Consider the following 18,637-nt stretch of genomic DNA (forward strand, 5'->3'; position numbering starts at 1 on the left):
ACAGTGTATTTAGTCTGCTGGGCACAGAATGATAACACAGACAGTGTATTTAGTCTGCTGGGCCCAGATTGATGATAACACAGACAGTGTATTTAGTCTGCTGGGCCCAGATTGATGATAACACAGACAGTGTATTTAGTCTGCTGGGCCCAGATTGATGATAACACAGACAGTGTATTTAGTCTGCTGGGCCCAGATTGATGATAACACAGACAGTGTATTTAGTCTGCTGGGCCCAGATTGATGATAACACAGACAGTGTATTTAGTCTGCTGGGCCCAGAATGATTACACAGACAGTGTATTTCGTCTGCTGGGCCCAGATTGATAACACAGACAGTGTATTTAGTCTGCGGGGCCCAGATTGATAACACGGACAGTATTTCGTCTGCTGGGCCCAGATTGATAACACAGACAGTGTATTTCGTCTGCTGGGCCCAGATTGATAACACAGTGTATTTAGTCTGCTGGGGCAACGTGCTCTTTTCCTCGGTGTCCTTCAGAACAACAGCATATTCATGTACAATTATACTATTAAACTATTATACTAGTTAGATAAATTGATGATAATAGGTAGTATTATTTGTATTCTTCTGGTTGGGCAACGTGCCATCTTCTCCTCTATGATACTAAACAGACTGATAATAGCTCTATCACAGATGTATAACAGTGAGTGGTGTGCATTTACTCTTGCTGGGCAGCGTGCTATCTTCTCCTCAGTGTCCTTCAGAGCCACAGCGTATTCATGGACGTCATCTGACACCACCACCATCTGTAGGGAAAGGTGTGGTACACAGATTAGTGATATATACAGAGCGTTCGGGAAGTATAGAGAACCCATGATGTTCTCCACATTTTGTTTCGTTACAGCCTTATGTTATAAAATGGATTCCCCCTTAATCTATACACAATACCTCATAGCGACAAAGCAAAAACAGGTTTAGACATTTTTTTCTAATGCACTACAAAAAAAAAAAGACAAAAAAAAACTGAAATTTAATTTTTTACATAACTTTTCAGACCTTTTACTCAGAACTTTGTTGAAGCACCTTTGACAGCGATTACTGCCTCGAGTCTTCTTGAGTATGACGCTGCAAGCTTGGCACACCTGTATTTATTTAATCAATTTTAGAATAAGGCTGTAACCTAACAAAATGTGGAAAAAGGCGAAGGGCTCTGAATACTTTCCAAATGCAATGTACATCGACACAGTTAGGTGAATTCTTCTTAAATCACCATGTTAGCACAGAACAGGAAATGGACATTACATATTCACTGTTTATCTTTAATTATTGTAGTATTTATTTATTATAATTTAATACTTCTAAAAAAAAATATGATTCATTATATAAAGTTTCAGATCATGCGTGACAATACAGCTCAATATATAATTTCTATAAAGCCAATCACATAGTCCTCTAACATTGAAAACTCCAGGCTAAAACAAACCTAAAGCACACCTCAAATACTGTCAAGTGTGTGGTGAAAGTATTTGACATTTATATTTTGACTCCAGTCTGGTGCTGTCGTCAACTCCTCTAACCTCCTCTAACTGTGGCATGGCATTCATGTCCGCAGGGTATTCCTACAGGGATGAAGACTACAGTCAATATAGAGTAGAAGAAGTCCCACACCAGACCAGAGACAGGCCACAACAGGCAAAGCACAATTCCGATATTTTGACACTATTTGTTTTCCTGACCAATCAAAATCATATAATTTTGAAAACCACACCCCTCAAGATTCGGAGGGTTGGAACTGCGGACGCCAGAGCCCCTTGATGAGAGAGCATAGTATACAAGGAAATACTCAAAGCTGCTAATGAGAACCTTGACAACCTTGTACCGAGCCGGGATATGGATTCTGGTGGGGTGCCCCCCAAATCTCTCCATTTCAGCCCTTCTTTTTTTTTGTTGCTCAGTCTTGCAGGCCTTCTCATACAGCTGCAACTGTATATACATTCGTAAATCAAGACCTTTCTTGAGTTGAGCTCCGAGACGGTGCAGCTTTTGAGAATCTATGGTTGCTGTGTGAGGAAAGGGTTGAGTGTGTGTTGCAGTGCATCTCCTCCTCATGGACTGCACCAGATTTGCCAGTTCTTGCTGTGAGATGTTACCCCACTCTTCCACCAAGGCACCTGCAAGTTCCCGGACATTTCTGGGGGGGAATGGCCCTAGCCCTCACCCTCCGATCCAACAGGTCCCAGACGTGCTCAATGGGATTGAGGTCCGGACTCTTCGCTGGCCATGGCAGAACACTGACATTCCTGTCTTGCAGGAAATCACACACAGAACGAGCAGTATGGCTGGTGGCATTGTCATGCTGGAGGGTCATGTCAGGATGAGCCTGCAGGAAGGGTACCACATGAGGGAGGAGGATGTCTTCCCTGTAACGCACAGCGTTTAGATTGCCTGCAATGACAACAAGCTCAGTCTGATGATGCTGTGACACACCGCCCCAGACCATGACGGACCCTCTACCTCCAACTTGATGGAGTACAGGCCGGCCTCGGTCTAATCCGGGGAAAAGAGCGAGTGCACAACTGCAACTTGTCAGTGAATATCACTTTTTGCCAGTCCTGTCTGGTCCAGCAACGGTGGGTTTGTGTCCATAGGCGACGTTGTTGCCGGTGATGTCTGGTGAGGACCTGCCTTACAACAGTAAGTGACCTAAGTTTTCATACCTGTGACCTTAATTGACTACCGTCTGTAAGCTGTTAGTGCCTTAACGACCGTTCCACAGGTGCATGTTCATTAATTGTTTATGGTTCATTGAACAAGCATGGGAAACAGTGTTTAAACACTTTACAATGAAGATCTGTGAAGTTATTTGGATTTTTACAAATTATCTTTAAAAAGACAGGGTCCTGAAAAGGGGACGTTTCTTTTTTTGCTGAGTTTATATAGGCAATAGGGTCACATTTAGGACAAGGCCAAGAGCAGAAAGACAAGTCAGCGGCAGAAATAACCTTCCCTTTTAACGTTGATAGATCGTCAACTTGTAAAGAAGAGAACCATTCTGAGGCAGGAAATTACACAAGACACTTTCATACCTATGCTGGTCCCAAAAGTAATGCGCCATACGGGGAAAAGGGCGAGTGCGCCATACGGGGAAAAGGGCGAGTGCGCCATACAGGGATTAGGGCGAGTAACACCATACAGGGATAAGGGCGAGTGCACCATACAGGGATAAGGGCGAGTAACACCATACAGGGATAAGGGCGAGTAACACCATACAGGGATTAGGGCGAGTAACACCATACAGGGATTAGGGCGAGTAACACCATACAGGGATTAGGGCGAGTGCACCATACAGGGATAAGGGCGAGTGCACCATACAGGGATAAGGGCGAGTACACCATACAGGGATAAGGGCGAGTGCGCCATACAGGGATTAGGGCGAGTGCGCCATACAGGGAAAAGGGCGAGTAACACCATACAGGGATAAGGGCGAGTGCGCCATACAGGGATTAGGGCGAGTGCACCATACAGGGATAAGGGCGAGTGCACCATACAGGGATAAGGGCGAGTGCGCCATACAGGGATAAGGGCGAGTGCGCCATACAGGGATTAGGGCGCGTGCGCCATACAGGGAAAAGGGCGCGTGCGCCATACAGGGAAAAGGGCGCGTGCGCCATACAGGGAAAAGGGCGAGTGCGCCATACAGGGATAAGGGCGAGTGCACTATACAGGGATAAGGGTGAGTGCACTATACAGGGAAAAGGGCGAGTGCACTATACAGGGATAAGGGCGAGTGCACTATACAGGGATAAGGGCGAGTGCACTATACAGGGATAAGGGCGAGTGCACTATACAGGGAAAAGGGCGAGTGCACTATACAGGGATAAGGGCGAGTGCACTATACAGGGATAAGGGCGAGTGCACTATACAGGGAAAAGGGCGAGTGCACTATACAGGGATAAGGGCGAGTGCACTATACAGGGAAAAGGGCGAGTGCACTATACAGGGATAAGGGCGAGTGCACTATACAGGGATAAGGGCGAGTGCACTATACAGGGAAAAGGGCGAGTGCACTATACAGGGAAAAGGGCGAGTGCACTATACAGGGAAAAGGGCGAGTGCACTATACAGGGAAAAGGGCGAGTGCACTATACAGGGAAAAGGGCGAGTGCACTATACAGGGAAAAGGGCGAGTGCACTATACAGGGAAAAGGGCGAGTGCACTATACAGGGAAAAGGGCGAGTGCACTATACAGGGAAAAGGGCGAGTGCACTATACAGGGAAAAGGGCGAGTGCACTATACAGGGATAAGGGCGAGTGCACTATACAGGGATAAGGGCGAGTGCACTATACAGGGATAAGGGCGAGTGCACTATACAGGGATAAGGGCGAGTGCACTATACAGGGAAAAGGGCGAGTGCACTATACAGGGAAAAGGGCGAGTGCACTATACAGGGAAAAGGGCGAGTGCACTATACAGGGATAAGGGCGAGTGCACTATACAGGGATAAGGGCGAGTGCACTATACAGGGATAAGGGCGAGTGCACTATACAGGGATAAGGGCGAGTGCACTATACAGGGAAAAGGGCGAGTGCACTATACAGGGATAAGGGCGAGTGCACCATACAGGGATAAGGGCGAGTGCACTATACAGGGATTAGGGCGCCATTTGAGACACATCCGGTGCCAAAACCTTCTTTAGTTAAAGGACAAAGGAGTTATCACGAAGTGAAGGGAGGAATGACCAGACAGGCTGGTATGACGACAACTAACCGTTATCTAAAGGACTCTCAGTCCAAGACTAACATATCCTGCTCAACCGTGTTCGTCCCAAATGGTACCCTATTTAGTGCACTACGTTATAGGGTTCAGGTCTAAAGTAAATTGGACAAAAAAATCATGAAAAAGGGTGTCAATTGGAACAAATCCCAAATATAAAACTTTAAAGGAGAAAGACAGTCCAGCACACTGCCAATATAAAAGCTGTTAAAGACAGATGCTTAAAGGCTTTAATGGAACCAGGGATATTGGCAACTGCAGTGCCAGATATACTTTTATCAAATGATCAGACAATAACAGGCGATACTAGAAGGGTGATTGTCCAAGGTCTTGTACCTATATGTCCGTCCGTCCGTCCGTCCGTCCGTCCGTCCGTCCGTCCGTCCGTCCGTCCGTCCGTCTGTCTGTCTGTGTGTCTGTCTGTGTGTCTGTCTGTGTCTGTCTGTCTGTCTGTCTGTCTGTCTGTCTGTCTGTCTGTCTGTGTCTGTGTCTGTGTCTGTGTCTGTGCGTAATGTGGAGGAAGACAGGCAGAGCTGGCATTGACAAAGCAGACCTATGACATATGTGCCCTTAGTATTTTTTTTAAATGCTTTGATCCTTTCTGACAATGAGAGGAAAGAAGAGCTTAAATTACATCTATTTGGTTTGGGAACATGGGAACTCACTCCTGAAGAACGAGACAGGAACGTGGTACAGCAGACAGACCACAGGATAGACCCCCAACATGAAGGAGGAGAGGACCACACGTGATCAGAACGACCACAACATTGCAGCAATAACAAGGAAAGCCAAAATAGCAAAAGATTAGGGCTAAAGTCATTTAATAAGAGATCACACAAAATGTTCTCTCGGGATTCATTTGACGGAAGATGTAAAACAAGTGTGTTGGTTTGATGTGTATGAGGAAGAGGATCCAGATGTACACCTGGAAGTATTGGTAAAATGATTCACGGCCATTGTTGACCAGCATGCACCTGTTAAGAATCTAACAGAACTGTTAGAGGCCCCTGGATTGACGTTGAATTGAAACATTGTATCGTTCAAAGAAACTATGCAAAACATGTGACAAACCAGTCAGTCCTGCTGAGCTGATTGGTTGATATACTGTACGCTGATAAATGTTGTTACTAAATGTAACAACACAAATAAAGTATAGTAGCAAACCAAGATAAATGACATAAAACACAAAAGGGGGGAAAAAAAAGAAGACTGGAGTACCTTTAAATGATATCATGGGGCAGAAAACCTCATCTCCATCAATCATTGTAGTTGATTTTGTCAAGGATAGATCATTTATAACCCGTACTCCATACTGCCAATCATTTCAATGACTAATTCACTGGTAAACTGGAAAAACACAGAAGTGAAATGACAACCTCATCATTTTGTATCAAAGACCTATTAAATGATAGAGAATGACTGCTGTTGTGAATTTGGTCAGGTTAGTGTGGGAGAGGTGGGAAAACTATTGTTATCCATCAGGTATAAACATCCTTCATGGGGAACTAAGAATAGAACAGACTATTCGCTATATCTTTAACCAAAGCCTAAAGAGAGGGGGTGGGTGTGTGTGTGTGTGTGTGTGTGTGTGTGTGTGTGTGTGTGTGTGTGTGTGTGTGTGTGTGTGTGTGTGTACACACAGGCTTGGTAGGAAGCTAAAGTAATTCCACAAACTAAAAATAGCAAAATCACCCTTTGCTGGCTCTAAAAGCCACCCAATCACCCTTTGCTGGCTCTAAAAGCCACCCAATCACCCTTTGCTGGCTCTAAAAGCCACCCAATCACCCTTTGCTGGCTCTAAAAGCCACCCAATCACCCTTTGCTGGCTCTAAAAGCCACCCAATCACCCTTTGCTGGCTCTAAAAGCCACCCAATCACCCTTTGCTGGCTCTAAAAGCAACCCAATCACCCTTTGCTGGCTGATAGAGAGAATTGTGTTTGAACAAATACAAATGCTATTTTTTATTTTAGAGAACAAGTTACCTACTGACTTTCAGTATGCATATAGAGAAGGGCACTCAATTTCTACTGACTCAGATGACTTATGATTGGTTCAAATAAATGAATAATAAGATAGTTGGAGCTGTATTGTAGGACGTTATAACTGACTTGACTAGTTCAATTTAAAACAAATGTTAAGATTTTAATGCAGCCTTTGATGTTTGTGATCCTAAATTGTTATTGAAGACACTCACTAACTAATAGAACCCAGAGAGAGTTCATCAATGGAAGCTTCTCTAACATCAGATATGTACAGTGTGGTGTCCCTTCAGTGCAATGTCCTTGGGCTGTTGATTTATCGAGGCAAGTCAGTTGAGAAACTAATTCTAATTTTACAATGGACGGCCTACCACCCGGCCAAACCCGGACGACGCTGGGCCAATTATGGGACTCCCAATCACGGCCGGATGTGACACAGCCTGGATTCGAACCAGGGACTGTAGTGACACCTCTTGCATGGAGATGCTGTGTCTTAGACCTCCGCTCGACTGGAGTTGGGCTCCTGAGTGGCGCAGCGGTCTAAGGCACTGCATGTCAGTGCAAGAGGAGTCACTACTGCCCTTGGATCGAATCCAGGTTGTATCAGGGATTAGGTGTCCCATAGGGTGGCGCACAATTGGCCCAGCGTCGTCTGGGTTTGGCCGGGGGTAGGCCATCCTTGTAAATAAACATTTGTTCTTACCTGACCTGCCTCGTTAAATAAAGCCTACATTTAAAAAATATAAAAAAGATGTATAAATGGTGTGACCATTGAGCAAGTTGAGGAAGAAACTCCTAGGAGTTTAACATTGAATGGCTAATTATCATTGGCTACGATGTGGCGAAGTATGTCTGTTATAATACGATGGTCTGTACTTGACACAAAGATCAAATGTTCTAGTTGTTCAAGCTCTGGTCTTGTCCCATTTTGATTACTGTCCGGCAATATAGTCAGGTGCAGCAAAGAACGACCGAGCATAAGCTGCAGCTGACTCAAAACAGAGCAGCACGCCTTAAACATGCAGGACAGTCTGCATAACCAAATAACATACAGCTCAGACGGCCATAGATACCCCAACCAGATATGCCACCAAAGTCCAAAACAAATTCACGGCAACACACAGTATTATACAGTCATGATCTCATGGAACTACCTTCACAGTATTATACAGTCATGATCTCAAGGAACTACCTTCACAGTATTATACAGAGCCATGATCTCACGGAACTACCTTCACAGTATTATACAGAGCCATGATCTCATGGAACTACCTTCACAGTATTATACAGAGCCATGATCTCATGGAACTACCTTCACAGTATTATACAGAGCCATGATCTCATGGAACTACCTTCACAGTATTATACAGAGTCATGATCTCATGGAACTACCTTCACAGTATTACACAGAGCCATGATGATATGGAACTCCCTTCACAGTATTATACAGAGCCATGATGATATGGAACTCCCTTCACAGTATTATACAGAGCCATGATCTCATGGAACTACCTTCACAGTATTATACAGAGCCATGATCTCATGGAACTACCTTCACAGTATTATACAGAGTCATGATCTCATGGAACTACCTTCACAGTATTAAACAGAGTCATGATCTCATGGAACTACCTTCACAGTATTAAACAGAGTCATGATCTCATGGAACTACCTTCACAGTATTAAACAGAGTCATGATCTCATGGAACTCCCTTCACAGTATTATACTCCAATTACACAGTAAACAGCAAAATGACCTCCATTACTTTAAGACAGTCAATCCAGAACAGACAGTTTATTCAAGTGTAGCAGCAAAAACCATCCAGCGCTATGATGAAACTGCCTCTCATGAGGACCGACCCAGGAAAGGAAGACCCCAGAGTTACCTCTGCTGCAGAGGACAAGTTCATAACAGTTACCAGCTTCAGAAATTGTAGCCCAAATAAATGCTTCACAGAGGTCAAGTAACAGACATCTCAACATCAACAGTTCAGAGGAGACTGAGTGAATCAGGCCTTCATGGCCATGTTGCTGCAAAGAAACCACTACTAAAGGAGACCAATAAAAAGAAGATGCTTGCTTGGGCCAAGAAACATGAGCAGTGGACATTAGACCGGTGGAAATCTGTCCTTTAGTCTGAGGAGTCTAAATGTTAGATTTTTGGTTCCACCTGCCGTGTCTTTGTGAAACGCAGAAGAGGTGAATGGATGATCTCCGCATCTGTGGTTCCCACCGTGAAGCATGGAGGAGGTGGTGGTGTGATGGTGCTTTGCTGGTGACACTGTTGGTGATTTCTTTAGAATTCAAGGCACACTTAACCAGCATGGCTACCACAGCATTCTGCAGCAATACACCATCCCATCTGGTTTGCTCTTAGTCCCACTATCATTTGTTTTTCAACAGGACAATGACCAAACACACCTCCAGGCTGTGTAAGAGCTATTTTGACGAGTATTTTGACGAGAGTGATGGAGTGCTGCATCAGATGACCTGGCCTCCACAATCACCCAACCTCAACCCAATTTAGATGGTTTGGGATGAGTTGGACCACAGAGTGAAGGAAAAGCAGCAAACAAGTGCTCAGCATGTGTGGGAACTCCTTCAAGACTGCTGGAAAAGCATTCCAGGTGAAGTTGGTTGAGAGAAAGCCAAGAGTGTGCAAAGCTGTCATCAAGGCAAAGGGTGGCTGCTTTGAATAATCTCATTATAACTACATGATTCCATATGTATTAATTCATCGTTTTGATGTCTTCACTATTATTCTACAATGTAGAAAATAGTAAAAATAAAGAAAAACCTTTGAATGAGTAGGTGTGTCCATACTTCTATTTTTTGGTGTTTTTTGTAGACTCCAGGAAGAATAGCTGCTGCCTCTGTAAAAGTTACTGGGGGTCCTAATAAACACCTCCCATCAGTCCATCCAAACCGGTGTTTAAATTTGTTTGCTGGATCCTGGAGATGGACATGGTTTGAACATTCGGGGCTATTCTATTGGTTCCATATGACAACTCAATAAAACACGAGTAAAGTATTTGAAAGGATTTCAAATAGTACATGAACCAAGGCCTGTGTGTGTTTGTTGACTACTTCACTTAAGAGACGTTAACCAATCTGAACTACACAACGGTTACCCTGGCTGTGCCCTTGTCCTAATGAGCGCCCCCCAATAACCTTGTCCTAATGAGCGCCCCCCAATAACCTTGTCCTAATGAGCGCCCCCCAATAACCTTGTCCTAATGAGCGCCCCCCAATAACCTTGTCCTAATGAGCGCCCCCCAATAACCTTGTCCTATTGAGCGCCCCCCAATAACCTTGTCCTAATGAGCGCCCCCCAATAACCTTGTCCTAATGAGCGCCCCCCAATAACCTTGTCCTAATGAGCGCCCCCAATAACCTTGTCCTAATGAGCGCCCCCAATAACCTTGTCCTAATGAGCGCCCCCCCAATAACCTTGTCCTAATGAGCGCCCCCCAATAACCTTGTCCCAATGAGCGCCCCCCAATAACCTTGTCCTAATGAGCGCCCCCCAATAACCTTGTCCTAATGAGCTCCCCCAATAACCTTGTCCTAATGAACGGTCATCTAATCACTGTCCTGTTCAATGGCCCCCTGCACCGTGTCCTGTTGGTCATCTATTCCCTGTCCTGTTGAATGGTCTCCAGTGGACATAATTGCACCTCAAACTCTTACCCAGAGAGCATTTCAAATCTCAACACAGCGGCTCCATTACGGTTCCGTATTGACCTCAACAGATCCCTTAATTCCCTTTATAATGCACTACTTTAGACCCCCACGGTGCACTACTTTAGACCAGACCCCCACGGTGCACTACTTTAGACCAGACCCCCACGGTGCACTACTTTAGACCAGACCCCCACGATGGACTGCTTTAGACCAGACCCCCACGGTGCACTGCTTTAGACCAGACCCCCACGGTGCACTGCTTTAGACCAGACCCCCACGGTGCACTGCTTTAGACCAGACCCCCACGGTGCACTGCTTTAGACCAGACCCCCACGGTGCACTGCTTTAGACCAGACCCCCACGGTGCACTGCTTTAGACCACACCACCACGGTGCACTGCTTTAGACCAGACCCCCACGGTGCACTGCTTTAGACCAGACCCCCACGGTGCACTGCTTTAGACCAGACCCCCACGGTGCACTGCTTTAGACCAGACCCCCACGGTGCACTGCTTTAGACCAGGCCCCCACGGTGCACTGCTTTAGACCAGACCCCCACGGTGCACTGCTTTAGACCAGACCCCCACGGTGCACTGCTTTAGACCAGACCCCCACGGTGCACTGCTTTAGACCAGACCCCCACGGTGCACTGCTTTAGACCAGACCCCCACGGTGCAGTGCTTTAGACCAGACCCCCACGGTGCACTGCTTTAGACCAGACCCCCACGGTGCACTGCTTTAGACCAGACCCCCACGGTGCACTGCTTTAGACCAGACCCCCACGGTGCAGTGCTTTAGACCAGACCCCCACGGTGTACTGCTTTAGACCAGACCCCCACGGTGCAGTGCTTTAGACCAGACCCCCACGGTGCACTGCTTTAGACCAGACCCCCACGGTGCACTGCTTTAGACCAGACCCCCACGGTGCACTGCTTTAGACCAGACCCCCACGGTGCACTACTTTAGACCAGACCCCCACGGTGCACTGCTTTAGACCAGACCCCCACGGTGCAGTGCTTTAGACCAGACCCCCACGGTGCACTGCTTTAGACCAGACCCCCACGGAGCACTGCTTTAGACCAGACCCCCACGGTGCACTACTTTAGACCAGACCCCCACGGTGCACTACTTTAGACCAGACCCCCACGGTGCACTGCTTTAGACCCCCACGGTGCACTACTTTAGACCCCCACGGTGCACTACTTTAGACCCCCACGGTGCACTACTTTAGACCCCCACGGTGCACTGCTTTAGACCCCCACGGTGCACTGCTTTAGACCCCCACGGTGCACTACTTTAGACCCCCACGGTGCACTACTTTAGACCCCCACGGTGCACTACTTTAGACCCCCACGGTGCACTACTTTAGACCCCCACGGTGCACTGCTTTAGACCAGACCCCCACGGTGCACTGCTTTAGACCAGACCCCCACGGTGCACTACTTTAGACCAGGTTCCCTCAGCCTCTTACCTTGCCCAGCTGTTGATGAACACTCAGGTTGTACATCATCACAATCCCATCCAAAATCTCCAGCAGGGACTTCTCTGTGATTGGATGGTCAGGCTCTTCCAACGGTCGCCCCAGCAACAGGCCGTCGTTACCATGGCTTCCCTCGACTTGAGGAGAGGAAGGGAAGAAAGAAAACATCATGTTCCTAACCTGGTGTTCCGTTCAGTACAATAACTAGACACCCAGGTAATAATAGGTCAAAAAGTACTAGACCATTTCTAGAGGTGAGGAATACATTTTCACACTCATCCGCAGATAATTGGCACCCCACTACATTTTCTGTACTTTAGCCTTGACATCTGTCGACTAAACTCTATATTTACAGTGGTGGTTGAAAGACAGAAAGCGAGAGAGTGAAAGACGAAGAAAGAGAGATAAACGTTCTCAATACGCCCTCCATGTATATTCAAGGTAAAAAAGCCACTCACTGTCCTCCTCCGTCCTCTGCTCCACGGCCAGGGTGCGAACTTTAACTTTCTCCGGGGGTGCCAGGGGTCGCCTGGGAGTCATGAGGCTGACGGCAGCAGTACTCAGGAAACGATTGGCTCGGCCCAGAGTGGGAGAACTGAGCCAGCTGGGTCTGGCCAGGGCACCACCCATAGCCACCGCTCCAAAAGGCCTCTGTTACAGGACAGATAGACATGAAGCGCTCCAATACATAGAGACATGTTGGTAACACTGTATAAATGACAGTAAGTCACCCATCACTGTATAACAGGGCGGCAGGAAGCCTCGTGGTTAGAGCGTTGGGCCAGTAACCGAAAGGTTGCTGGATCGAATCCCCGAGCTGACAAGGTAAAAATCTGTCGTTCTGCCCCCTGAACAAGACAGTTCACGCACTGTTCCTAGGCCGTCATTGTAAATAAGAATTTGTTCTTAACTGACTTGCATAGTAAATAAAGGATGGATTAAAAATAAATAATAATAAATAGACCTGTCAGCAACTAGTGTGTCTGAAATAGCTGAATCCACTCATTTGAAAGGGTGTCCACATACTTTTGACAATGTAGTGCATTACCTCAATTACCTCATTACTACCTGGTACCCCTGCACATTGACTCGGTACCGGTGCTACTTGTACATAGCCTCATTGTTATTTTATTGTGTAACTATTTCCTATTTTTTCTTATTTGGTAATTATAACTTTTTAACTCTGCGTTATTGGGAAAGGGCTTGTATAAATGAGCATTTCACGGTCAAGTCTACACCTGTTATATTCGGCGCAAGGACAAATAAAACGTGATTGAAAACGCTGTACCCCAAAAAAAGGGGAGAATTTAGACTTGAGAACACCAATATGGTGGAATCAAGTCCCCAGTCAAATCAAAATGTATATGGTCTAGGTGGATGATATACAAGAACATGAGTGTGGAGGATGACACCTTAGTCTGTACCTGAGCTGAGCCACTCTCCTCCTCCTCATCCAAATCATCCATAGAGGTAGCCTGGATCTCAGCCGGGTCCATGAGGATGTTGGCTTTGGAGGCCAGGTCGTCTAGAAGCAGAAAACAGACAAACACAGCACAACAATTACATCATAATACAACAGGCCGTATCCTGTCTCCAGACAGGCCGTATCCTGTCTCCAGACAGGCCGTATCCTGTCTCCAGACAGGCCGTATCCTGTCTCCAGACAGGCCGTATCCTGTCTCCAGACAGGCCGTATCCTGTCTCCAGACAGGCCGTATCCTGTCTCCAGACAGGCCGTATCCTGTCTCCAGACAGGCCGTATCCTGTCTCCAGACAGGCCGTATCCTGTCTCCAGACAGGCCGTATCCTGTCTCCAGACAGGCCGTATCCTGTTTCCAGACAGGCCGTATCCTGTTTCCATTATCTTTGGTTTCAAACCATTAGAATGTTTAAACGAGTTCTGACCACCAGGAAGCTAACCTCTCCTGCCAAGCACAACCAGTTCTACACAACCAGGCTATATACATTAGGGAGGCTATATACAGTAGAGAGGCTATATACAGTAGAGAGGCTATATACAGTAGAGGCTTTATACAGTAGAGAGGCTATATACAGTAGAGAGGCTATATACATTAGGGAGGCTATATACAGTAGAGAGGCTATATACAGTAGAGAGGCTATATACAGTAGAGAGGCTATATACAGTAGAGGCTTTATACAGTAGGGAGGCTATATACAGTAGAGGGGCTATATACAGTAGAGAGGCTATATACAGTAGAGAGGCTATATACAGTAGAGAGGCTATATACAGTAGAGGCTTTATACAGTAGGGAGGCTATATACAATAGAGGGGCTATATACAGTAGAGAGGCTATATACAGTAGAGAGGCTATATACAGTAGAGAGGCTATATACATTAGGGAGGCTATATACAGTAGAGAGGCTATATACAGTAGAGAGGCTATATACAGTAGAGAGGCTATATACAGTAGAGGCTTTATACAGTAGGGAGGCTATATACAGTAGGGAGGCTATATACAGTAGAGGCTATAACAGTAGAGAGGCTATATACATTAGGGAGGCTATATACAGTAGAGAGGCTATATACAGTAGAGAGGCTATATACAGTAGAGAGGCTATATACAGTAGAGAGGCTATATACAGTAGAGAGGCTATATACAGTAGTGAGGCTATATACGGTAGCGAGGCTATATACAGTAGAGAGGCTATATACAGTATGGAGGCTATATACAGTAGAGAGGTTATATACAGTAGAGGGGCTATATACAGTAGAGAGGCTATATACAGTAGAGAGGCTATATACAGTAGAGAGGCTATATACATTAGGGAGGCTATATACAGTAGAGAGGCTATATACAGTAGAGAGGCTATATACAGTAGAGAGGCTATATACAGTAGAGGCTTTATACAGTAGGGAGGCTATATACAGTAGGGAGGCTATATACAGTAGAGGCTATAACAGTAGAGAGGCTATATACATTAGGGAGGCTATATACAGTAGAGAGGCTATATACAGTAGAGAGGCTATATACAGTAGAGAGGCTATATACAGTAGAGAGGCTATATACAGTAGAGGCTTTATACAGTAGGGAGGCTATATACAGTAGAGAGGCTATATACAGTAGTGAGGCTATATACGGTAGCGAGGCTATATACAGTAGAGAGGCTATATACAGTATGGAGGCTATATACAGTAGAGAGGTTATATACAGTAGAGAGGTTATATACAGTAGAGAGGCTATATACAGTATGGAGGCTATATACAGTAGAGAGGTTATATACAGTAGGGAGGCTATATACAGTAGAGAGGCTATATACAGTAGGGAGGCTATATACAGTAGAGAGGCTACCTACAGGCACCGGTTAGTCTGGCCAATTGAGGTAGTATGTACATGAATGAATAGTTAAAGTGACTATGCATATATGATAAACAGAGAGTAGCAGCAGCGTAAGAGAGGGGTTTTGGGGGGGGCGCAAACACAAAGCAAATAGTCAGGGTAGCCATTTGATTACAGTCATTATTGTGACAGTCTAGTGATGTTGATAGGTTGATTGCTATGGTGATATAGAGAATTCATTACAGAGTCAGTGCTGACCTCTAAGTGTCTGGATATTGTTGCTTACACTTCTAATCAACCCAGAACCATCGTAAATCTACAAGTCTATTAAAATCCGATCAGAGGACGTATCCATAAATCTAGAACTGGTCAGATGTGTTTGCAGGGCCAGGTTCCACCTCCCAGTACTGTGGAACAGAGGGGACACGTTGTTCATGGTCAGGTGGGGAGGCCATTGCTGCTGCCGTCGACGAATCCAGGTCCTAAACTACTCTAACTTCAAATCCATCACATTAGAGGGCTAAGTCCCAAAACGCACCCAATTTCCCTACACAGTGCACTACTTTTGACCAGAGCTCTCTAGCCATTGGTCAAAAGTAGTGCACTATGAAGGGAATATGGTGCCATTTGGTACTCAGCCCACGTCCAAAACAATCCATCACCAGCCAGCTTCTCCTCCTTCTCCTCCTCCTCCACTAAAGTGGTTGAGCTGCTCCTCCTCCACTAAAGTGGCTGAGCTGCTCCTCCTCCTCCTCCACTAAAGTGGTTGAGCTGCTCCTCCTCCTCCTCCACTAAAGTGGCTGAGCTGCTCCTCCTCCTCCTCCTCCACTAAAGTGGTTGAGCTGCTCCTCCTCCTCCTCCTCCTCCTCCACTAAAGTGGTTGAGCTGCTCCTTCTCCTCCACTAAAGTGGTTGAGCTGCTCCTCCTCCTTCTCCTCCTCCTCCTCCACTAAAGTAGTTGAGCTGCTCCTCCTCCTCAACTAGTGGTTGAGCTGCTCCTCCTCCTCCTCCTCTAATGAAGTGGTTGAGCTGCTCCTCCACCTTCTCCTCCTCCTCCTCCTCCTCCACTAAAGTGGTTGAGCTGCTCTTCCTCCTCCACTAAAGTGGTTGAGCTGCTCCTTCTCCTCCACTAAAGTGGTTGAGCTGCTCCTCCTCCTTCTCCTCCTCCTCCTCCACTAAAGTAGTTGAGCTGCTCCTCCTCCTCCACTAGTGGTTGAGCTGCTCCTCCTCCTCCTCCTCTAATGAAGTGGTTGAGCTGCTCCTCCTCCTTCTCCTCCTCCTCCTCCTCCTCCACTAAAGTGGTTGAGCTGCTCTTCCTCCTCCACTAGTGGTTGAGCTGCTGCTCCTCCTCCTTCTCTACTGAAGTGGTTGAGATGGTCCTCCTCCACTAAAGCGGTTGAGCTGCTCCTCCTCCTCCACTAATGTGGTTGAGCTGCTCCTTCTCCTCCTCCTCCACTAAAGTGGTTGAGCTGCTCCTCCTCCTCCACTAAAGTGGTTGAGCTGCTGCTCCTCCTCCTCCTCCTCCACTAGTGGTTGAGCTGCTCCTTCTCCTCCACTAAAGTGGTTGAGCTGCTGCTGCTCCTCCTCCTCCTCCTCCTCCACTAAAGTGGTTGAGCAGCTGCTCCTCCTCCTCCTCCACTAAAGTGGTTGAGCTGCTGCTCCTGCTCCTCCACTAAAGTGGTTGAGCTGCTGCTCCTCCTCCTCCTCCACTAAAGTGGTTGAGCTGCACCTCCTCCATCCTCCTCCTCCTCCTCCACTAAAGTGGTTGAGCTGCACCTCCTCCATCCTCCTCCTCCTCCTCCACTAAAGTGGTTGAGCTGCACCTCCTCCTCCTCCTCCTCCACTAAAGTGGTTGAGCTGCTCCTTCTCCTCCTCCACTAAAGTGGTTGAGCTTCTGCTGCTCCTCCTCCTCCACTAAAGTGGTTGAGCTGCTGCTCCTCCTCCTCCACTAAAGTGGTTGAGCTGCTGCTCCTCCTCCTCCACTAATGTGGTTGAGCTGCTGCTCCTCCTCCTCCACTAATGTGGTTGAGCTGCTGCTCCTCCTCCTCCACTAATGTGGTTGAGCTGCTGCTCCTCCTCCTCCTCCACTAATGTGGTTGAGCTGCTGCTCCTCCTCCTCCACTAATGTGGTTGAGCTGCTGCTCCTCCTCCTCCACTAATGTGGTTGAGCTGCTCCTCCTCCTCCTCCACTAATGTGGTTGAGCTTCTGCTGCTCCTCCTCCTCCACTAATGTGGTTGAGCTGCTGCTCCTCCTCCTCCTCCACTAATGTGGTTGAGCTGCTGCTCCTCCTCCTCCACTAATGTGGTTGAGCTGCTGCTCCTCCTCCTCCTCCACTAAAGTGGTTGAGCTGCTGCTCCTCCTCCTCCTCCACTAAAGTGGTTGAGCTGCTCCTTCTCCTCCTCCTCCACTAAAGTGGTTGAGCTGCTCCTTCTCCTCCTCCTCCACTAAAGTGGTTGAGCTGCTGCTCCTCCTCCTCCACTAAAGTGGTTGAGCTGCTGCTCCTCCACTAAAGTGGTTGAGCTGCTGCTCCTCCTCCTCCACTAAAGTGGTTGAGCTGCTGCTCCTCCTCCTCCACTAAAGTGGTTGAGCTGCTGCTCCTCCTCCTCCACTAATGTGGTTGAGCTGCTGCTCCTCCTCCTCCACTAATGTGGTTGAGCTGCTGCTCCTCCTCCTCCACTAAAGTGGTTGAGCTGCTGCTCCTCCTCCTCCTCCGCTAAAGTGGTTGAGCTGCTGCTCCTCCTCCTTCTCCACTAAAGTGGTTGAGCTGCTGCTCCTCCTCCTCCTCCACTAAAGTGGTTGAGCTGCTGCTCCTCCTCCTCCTCCACTAAAGTGGTTGAGCTGCTGCTCCTCCTCCTCCACTAAAGTGGTTGAGCTGCTGCTCCTCCTCCTCCTCCACTAAAGTGGTTGAGCTGCTGCTCCTCCTCCTCCACTAAAGTGGTTGACCTGCACCTCCTCCACTAAGGTGGTTGACCTGCACCTCCTCCTCCTCCACTAAAGTGGTTGAGCTGCTCCTTCTCCTCCTCCTCCACTAAAGTGGTTGAGCTTCTGCTGCTCCTCCTCCTCCACTAAAGTGGTTGAGCTGCTGCTCCTCCTCCTCCACTAAAGTGGTTGAGCTGCTGCTCCTCCTCCTCCTCCACTAATGTGGTTGAGCTGCTGCTCCTCCTCCTCCACTAATGTGGTTGAGCTGCTGCTCCTCCTCCTCCACTAAAGTGGTTGAGCTGCTGCTCCTCCTCCTCCTCCACTAAAGTGGTTGAGCTGCTGCTCCTCCTCCTCCACTAATGTGGTTGAGCTGCTGCTCCTCCTCCTCCACTAATGTGGTTGAGCTGCTGCTCCTCCTCCTCCACTAAAGTGGTTGAGCTGCTGCTCCTCCTCCTCCACTAATGTGGTTGAGCTGCTGCTCCTCCTCCTCCACTAATGTGGTTGAGCTGCTGCTCCTCCTCCTCCACTAAAGTGGT

At 47.4% G+C, this 18,637-nt stretch overlaps 1 protein-coding gene across 3 annotated transcripts in view; it reads right to left on the bottom strand.

Annotated features, from left to right (window-relative positions):
* The window catches only part of LOC110529055 (E3 ubiquitin-protein ligase RNF123), a 262,366-nt gene that overhangs the window by 193,353 nt on the left and 50,376 nt on the right, over nt 1-18,637 (bottom strand). For all 3 annotated transcript variants that reach the window (XM_036984248.1, XM_036984250.1, XM_036984249.1), the window contains exons 21-24: nt 13,308-13,408; nt 12,342-12,534; nt 11,875-12,020; nt 688-771 (exon numbers count right to left, since the gene is read on the bottom strand). In XM_036984248.1, the coding sequence (XP_036840143.1) occupies nt 688-771; nt 11,875-12,020; nt 12,342-12,534; nt 13,308-13,408 (524 nt within the window). The remainder of the gene's footprint in view (nt 1-687; nt 772-11,874; nt 12,021-12,341; nt 12,535-13,307; nt 13,409-18,637) is intronic.

The sequence above is a fragment of the Oncorhynchus mykiss genome, chromosome 7, assembly GCF_013265735.2.
Source record: "Oncorhynchus mykiss isolate Arlee chromosome 7, USDA_OmykA_1.1, whole genome shotgun sequence".
In the NCBI taxonomy this organism is placed as follows: domain Eukaryota; kingdom Metazoa; phylum Chordata; class Actinopteri; order Salmoniformes; family Salmonidae; genus Oncorhynchus; species Oncorhynchus mykiss.